At 39.1% G+C, this 7,523-nt stretch overlaps 1 protein-coding gene across 2 annotated transcripts; it reads left to right on the top strand.

The window, feature by feature from the left end:
- The first annotated feature begins 353 nt into the window (after nucleotides 1–353).
- Nucleotides 354–3,733, top strand: slc25a55b (solute carrier family 25 member 55b). Of its 2 annotated transcripts, none has more exons than XM_016513671.1 (9): nucleotides 354–433; nucleotides 766–891; nucleotides 1,208–1,263; nucleotides 1,606–1,696; nucleotides 1,785–1,903; nucleotides 2,337–2,529; nucleotides 3,108–3,265; nucleotides 3,355–3,430; nucleotides 3,538–3,733. In XM_016513671.1, exons 1-9 carry the CDS (start codon nucleotides 414–416, stop codon nucleotides 3,695–3,697), a joined length of 999 nt encoding a protein of 332 aa, XP_016369157.1. In that variant the 5' UTR covers nucleotides 354–413; the 3' UTR covers nucleotides 3,698–3,733. The 2 variants fall into 2 exon arrangements, with proteins under 2 accessions (XP_016369157.1, XP_016369156.1); XM_016513670.1 differs by having other exon boundaries at nucleotides 2,337–2,547.
- The last annotated feature ends 3,790 nt before the right edge of the window (nucleotides 3,734–7,523 follow it).

Here is a 7,523-nt window from a genome sequence, read left to right as displayed (position 1 = left end):
CAAAGAAAATAATTTAGAGTCATTCATGTAGAACATTCTAGACGTGTAAGAGCACGTTTAGGAAGAAATCCAACATTCTTTAAAAAGATAACATTTTAAAAATGTCTATTTTTTTCAAATACTAAGACTTCTAAAACGTATAAATGCATTTAAATGTACTCATCAAAAATCCCTAAACACGCATGCAAGTGTGTATGCAGTAGTGTAAGTGTCTCACTGCATGCTTACTGTAAGAAGATTCTGCTCCTCTGATTGGCCGTGCAGTCAGTCAGACACACAGTGAGGGAGTGAACGACCGGTGTTGCCTGAGGCTTCTGGGAGGGGTTACCGTATATAACCCCTCTCTGCTGCTTTGCACAGTGACTGCACCTCTGTCTACCACAGTCCTCTAACCAAACCACAAACCTCGCACCATGGCTCAACAACCAATCAGGTATGAACCAGAACCACTGTTTGTTGTGTGCTGTGTTGTAGTCAATAAAAACCCCTTTGAAGCTGCTGTATTGGTGTAGTTAATCAGTTTATACCTTTTATACACACTGGGACTGTAACATATTAAAAGGGAAGTGTTGCAATTAAATAAATGTGTCAACCTGACATTGCCTTGCTTCTTCTGACCTTTTCTTCAAAGCAATGCCTTGATTTCACATCATTGTTAAATGGAGGAATGGGTTAGGAGTGAATGAATGCATTAGGAACACAATTACTTAGATTTTTTTTTTGAGGTATTGATTCATTCATTTGCTCTCTTGTGTTTCTTTCAAGCCTCCCTGCAAAACTCATCAATGGTGGAGTTGCTGGACTGGTGGGTGTTACATGTGTGTTTCCTATAGATCTTGCCAAGACAAGACTCCAGAACCAAAGAGGAAGCCAACGGGTTTACAAGAACATGTAGGCTATGTTTGATTTCCACATTTGTAAAATTTTTATTTCAATGCAAAGCAAAAAAGACTTACTTTTAACCATACACTAAACACTCGCAAGTTCACTCAACCATAAACAAGACAACACTTTCTGAGAAAGAGAGTTCCTGGGAGTAAGTGAGATAATTACCTGTCATGAAGGCCTGGAACTCCTTTTTCTTTCTCAAAACATTATAGATTAGTGAAAAGGGTGCGGCTTATTCAGTATTCATTCTATACTGTAGCTTTAGAATGGTGACTTAGCTCAGTAGACAACAATAACATATTATTATTATTTTGATTAGGATGGACTGTCTGATTAAGACTGTTCGATCTGAGGGATACTTTGGAATGTACAGAGGTAAGTAGTTTTAGAAATTTGTTAGAATTTGACCTTCATTTTTTCCTAAAATCTAAAGCCCCCGAGGACATCTTCATGATGCAACATAACTTGCATGTCAGCACTTTACACCATTTGCATAAAGAGACACCAATCCAAAGTCAATCCAGTCCAAAGCTGTTGGTTCCTGTGACTTAATTTTAGATAGTTGATATAGTTTGCAAAAAAAGTTTTTTTATTGATTTATTATTATACTCGGTGTCAGGAATTATAAGATGATCCAAAGCAGGAATTTCCTCCCAAAACTTTGAACTTACCAAAATTTTAATTCAAATTTTTCTAAAATTTCCAAAATTCCTACAGGTGCAGCAGTCAACCTAACACTGGTGACTCCTGAGAAGGCCATCAAACTGGCCGCCAATGATTTCTTCCGTCAGCGGCTCAGTAGGGGAGAGTACGTTCCCTCCGCTTCTATCAAGAAATTGTACAATACTCAATAATAGTTAAATGCAAGGGTTGAACGATCCTCACCTGTGTTTCAGACTCAAGCTGAGCGTGTTTCAGGAAATGTTGGCTGGCTGCGGGGCAGGGATGTGTCAGGTCATTGTCACAACCCCAATGGAAATGCTCAAGATCCAGCTTCAGGACGCAGGACGACTTGGTGAGGCATGAATACTGACCCAGGTTCACCTTCCATTACGATCAGTCTTCAATTTTCAATACCTTCAATGTTCATGATGTAATCAATTATCAAATCAGTGAATATTTCCTCCTGTACGTCATCTCCTTCTTGTATCTAAGACTTGTTTAAAGCGCCCCAACAAATTTTGTATGATTTAAGCCAGTGGTTCTCAACTCCAGTACTGGGGACCAACTGCTCTGCAAATTTTGGCATGTCTTCTTTATTTAACGCACCTGATTCAGATCATCAGCTCGTTAGAAGAGAGCTCCATGAACTAAGTATGTCAGATAACAGAGACATACAAAATGTTTAAAGAGGTGGATCCATATGATCGGAGTTTAGAACCACTGATTTGTAAGGTATTCTTTCTGCAGGAAGTTACTTGACAGGCTGTGCCATCTTTTACATTCAGTGGCCCAGCAGAGGAAGTTACCCGTGCTCCACACTGTGAAACTTGGGACAGCCAGTTCGGTCCTGAACTGTTCGTACAATGTGGGTCCTGTGTCTTCAATTAGGAAAGTGTCAGCCATTCAGATTGCCCAGGAACTGTTTCGCACAAAGGGCATCCAAGGACTTTACAAAGGACTCGGAGCAACCCTCATGAGGTACGACTATCCTTTACGGTAAATGTTACGACAATATATTCCAAATTCAATCCTCTTGCTTAAACTCTGGTTCAAGTACCACAGTATCTCTAAACTAAATACCACAAGGAAATATTGGTGTAAAGCAGGGGTGTCCATTCCTGCTCCTGGAGGGCCACTTTCCTACAGAGTTTGCTCTGACACATCTGCCTGGAAGTTTCTAGTGATCCTAAAGACCTAGTTCAAGTGTGTTTAATTATGGCTGGGACTGAACTCTGCTGAAAGATAGCCCTCCGGGAGCAGGATTGGACACCCCTGGTGTAGCATGATCGACCCAAGTTGGACTTGCCCTTGATTAACATACTTGTTGGTCCTGGAACAACATTGCCATCAAACAATCTAAATTTAGAGTCAGATTTTGTTAGCACCTTGAACAACTAGCCTATCATTCCTTTCAGATTTTAGGGGTAGGTGGGGGGTTAGGGCTGTATATGTTTGCTAGGTACATTCGACAAAAGATGCTGATCCATGGACGTCCAACTTGGGCAAGTTATCTCTTGAGACATTAGTAAAACAGACCGTGGGTCTTCTTCTTACAGGGACATCCCTTTCTCTGTGATTTACTTTCCGCTGTTTGCCCACATCAACAAGCTGGGAAAGACATTATCTGAGGATGACGATGTGCCTTTTTACTGGTCTTTTATTTCGGGCTGTGTGGCTGGATGTACAGCGGCAGTGGCAGTCAGTCCTTGTGACGGTGAGTCTTCCAAGTTTTGCTGAAGAACACCTGTTTGTGTAGATTTTAGTTCATGTGCAAAGACTAAAGTTGATCCCATCTCTATCCAGTCGTGAAAACCCGGCTGCAGTCACTCAATAAAATTGCAAACGAAGACACTTACAATGGTGTGGCAGACTGCATCAGGTAAAGCAACATGGTTAATGGACATTCTGGGAAAAAGAATCAGTAACCATTAATGCAATTTTCTTTTTCGGCTGTGTTAATGATGATCCCGCTCTTTGTTCTTACAGAAAGATAATGCGCAAAGAAGGGCCAGCTGCTTTTCTGAAGGGTGCCGGCTGCAGGGCGCTGGTCATTGCTCCACTCTTTGGAATTGCTCAAGTGGTTTACTTCATCGGTGTTGGGGAATTTCTCTTGGGACAAACCCCATTCAACCTTTACTCTGTCTAAGCTATGAAACCACCTGAATTAAACTTTAAAGACCAACGCAGCTATGATGCGACTAATTATCTGCGAACAAACCAACCTGCTCTCATGACAATTTGTAATAATTTGTATGAGAAGGCAAAATCGTTCAAATCTGGGTCATACAAAAACATATAACCCAAATCTACCATTACAGTAATCTGGAAAACACCTATAAAGGTTAAATGTTTCTATATAAACCAAGTTACAGGACATCATACACTCTCAGAAAAAAAAAGGTACAAAAGTTGTCACTGGGGTGGTACTCTTTCAAAATTAATATGTACCACTAAGTATTAATATGTTCTTATAAGGTACTACACTATGCACTCTTTAGGGGTAAGTAAGGTACAAAGGTGTATACCACCCCAATACCTTTTTTTTCTGTGAGGGCACATTTTCGCCATCTCACACAAACTATTATGTGTTGTATAATTGTTAGAGTGTGTTGAAACAAATGGTTGTTGGAGAAGACTGTTAATGGCTTGGAGTTTAAGTTCATGTCTTTACATGCTACCTATAGCATATTCAACTGGCTTATTCAGGAAGCTATATCATTGCACATGATTGTTTCTTTTTTCTTTTGGAAATGTATGGTCAGAGAGGTCAGATTTATCCTCAGTGAGGGTTGATTTGAAAGCATACGGCCATGACTCATGCACTCAAAGGGCCAGAAAATCATGCAATATCTTTTTTTATACATATGTCATCCATTAACAGTTTCTGCCCTACCTTTCTTGTGAGGTTTTGTATATACACAATATAATGGAGGCACTGCTGATTAATGTGGACATTAGCGTGGAGGCATACCTATGAGGACATTGTTATACAATATACAGTACATGACTCTGAAGAGACACACACACACACAGAGACAGGATGTTTGATTCCTGCTGAAGTGAGGCTTTACTTTTACAGAATTAAAAGACATTCTGTTCAACCTAACCTTGTTAAATTGTCATACTTAAGTCATGTTGAACAATTCCAGAAACTGGGTATTTGAGTGTGCTAAACAGAAGAAATATGGAACAAAACTATTTGAACAGTGGTTTGACACAAGGACCATAACTAAAAACTATGTGTGTTTTGCTCTTGTTTATTTCACAATGTTCCTAATCTTGTTGTTAGTATGTGCAAATACATTCATTTAAAAAGTTCTCAGCTGTTTTTTTTTTTTGGAATGACACAAAATTATGATGTTTTTTGGATAAGCTATTATCTCTTAACATTTCTAATAAATTTGGCTATGATTTAAAATAGACAACACAATCCATAAGTGTAAAGTATGTAAAAATTACTGATATGCTTTGCAAGTAATGTGGTGTTCAGAGATATGAAAAAAAAAATAAAAAAAAAAATAAAAAAAATTCTACCTAACAAAACTAACTCAGAACTAAGTTCAGGCTAAATTCGTAAAAATAGACATAATTGTGAAGTTATCAGTTTTGAAGTATACAATTTGCTTTTATTTATAGCTCAAAATAGATAGAATAAAAGTTTTATACAGTATGCATTATATTATGTGTGCTTTAAAACAAAATTACAAAGTTAAAGATTCAAATAAAGCATGAGATGCAGTAAAGAAAACTCTAAAGTGCTTGGTGAGTGTTAACTAAGAACACATGTGTGTTGGTGAAAAGTGCAAACTGTGCATTGCAGATGAAACTTTAGCCTGATTCTGCCCTAGTGCTTCCTGCATGGCATGCACTTGCAGCTGACATGCATTTCATGCCAGAAACACAAGTCAAAATGAAGTCCTGCTTTAAAGTGGCGATGTGGCCAGCATGACTGTAATGTATGTGTTAAATGAAATTTTTTGAAAATGAGATTCATTGTAGTTACACTGTAATTTACAATAAAAATTGGTTTATTTTCTGACCTCTGTATTTAAAGGCATACAGTAATTCCTGCTGGATAGTAATACAATTACAAATGGAAGTGGCATTTCCATTTGACTCTGGTGCTTGTGTAGCATGGAATACAAGTGGTAACAACTTAACTGAATTATACTGAACAAAATTATAAACGCAACACTTTTGTTTTTGCCCCCATTTTTCATGAGCTGAACTCAAAGATCTAAGAATTTTTCTATGTACACAAAAGGCCTATTTCTCTCAAATATTGTTCACAAATCTGTCTAAATCTGTGTTAGTGAGCACTTCTCCTTTGCCAAGATAATCCATCCACCTCACAGGTGAGGCATATCAAGATGCTGATTAGACAGAATGATTATTGCACAGGTGTGCCTTAGACTGGCCACAATAAAAGGCCACTCTAAAATGTGCAGCTTTATCACACAGCACAATGCCACAGATGTCACAAGTTTTGAGGGAGCGTGCAATTGGCATACTGACTGCAGGAATGTCCACCAGAGCTGTTGCCCGTGAATTGAATGTTCATTTCTCTACCATAAGCCGTCTCCAAAGGCGTTTCAGAGAATTTGGCAGTACATCCAACCGGCCTCACAACCGCAGACCACGTGTAACCACACCAGCCCAGGACCTCCACATCCAGCATCTTCACCTCCAAGATCGTCTGAGACCAGCCACCCGGACAGCTACTGCAACAATCGGTTTGCATAACCAAAGAATTTCTGCACAAACTGTCAGAAACCGTCTCAGGGAAGCTCATCTGCATGCTCGTCGTCCTCATCGGGGTCTCGACCTGACTGCAGTTCGTCGTCGTAACCGACTTGAGTGGGCAAATGCTCACATTCGATGGCGTCTGGCACTTTGGAGAGGTGTTCTCTTCACGGATGAATCCCGGTTTTCACTGTACAGGGCAGATGGCAGACAGCGTGTATGGCGTCGTGTGGGTGAGCGGTTTGCTGATGTCAACGTTGTGATCTACACTGAACAAAATTATAAACGCAGCACTTTTGTTTTTGCCCCCATTTTTTTTGGCCTTTTATTGTGGCCAGCCTAAGGCACACCTTTGCAATAATCATGCTGTCTAATCAGCGTCTTGATATGCCACACCTGTGAGGTTGATGGATTATCTCGGCAAAGGAGAAGTGCTCACTAACACAGATTTAGACCGATTTGTGAACAATATTTGAGAGAAATAGGCCTTTTGTGTACATAGAAAAAGTCTTAGATCTTTGAGTTCAGCTCATGAAAAATGAGGGCAAAAACAAAAGTGTTGCGTTTATAATTTTGTTCAGTGTATCTTAATGATTTAATTATCTTAAAATGTGAAATTTTCAATTAAATTCATTTTTTAAAACAAATAGTTCATATCAAAACAACTACAGTTTTTAATGTTTTAATTAATTAATGCTCATAAAGATTTACTGAGGTATTGGCAAACTCTACTTGGTGGGCCTAAATAACATGACAACACTGCATGATCTATATTTAGAATGAAATGAGTAGCAGAAGCTTTACATTATACCTACTGCCAAGCTGGTGCCAAATTCACACAGTGTGGGTATTTACACACACACACGCACACACACACACACACACACACTCTATAAGACTTAAGCCCATGTCATGTGATACAACATGGATTTGATTGTGCTACTAACATTTCACTTCCAGAGCCTTCCATTGCAATTAGTTAAAAAGACAAGCAGTATTAATGTCATGTGATGAGGGGGCCGACTAAGGTCCTGTGGTAAATCCTAGGCAGTCTGCTCGGAAAAGCCGGGCCACCCATATATACAGGTGCATCTCAATAAATTAGAATGTCGTGGAAAAGTTCATTTATTTCAGTAATTCAACTCAAATTGTGAAACTCGTGTATTAAATAAATTCAATGCACACAGACTAGGGCTGCACGATAAATCACATGCGATATTTAATGCGCA

This window comes from Sinocyclocheilus rhinocerous, unplaced genomic scaffold (assembly GCF_001515625.1).
Source record: "Sinocyclocheilus rhinocerous isolate Xijiao unplaced genomic scaffold, SAMN03320098_v1.1 scaffold776, whole genome shotgun sequence".
NCBI classification, from domain to species: domain Eukaryota; kingdom Metazoa; phylum Chordata; class Actinopteri; order Cypriniformes; family Cyprinidae; genus Sinocyclocheilus; species Sinocyclocheilus rhinocerous.
This window is presented reverse-complemented; position numbering and strand designations above follow the sequence as displayed.

What these genes read in the sequence shown, in the direction of transcription:
- slc25a55b (XM_016513670.1), top strand. Translation starts at nt 414, where the DNA reads ATGGCTCAACAACCAATCAG. An exon ending in ATGGCTCAACAACCAATCAG is followed by an intron (nt 434 to 765) that starts GTATGAACCAGA and finishes GTTTCTTTCAAG; the next exon opens with CCTCCCTGCAAAACTCATCA. An exon ending in GGTGTGGCAGACTGCATCAG is followed by an intron (nt 3,431 to 3,537) that starts GTAAAGCAACAT and finishes TTGTTCTTACAG; the next exon opens with AAAGATAATGCGCAAAGAAG.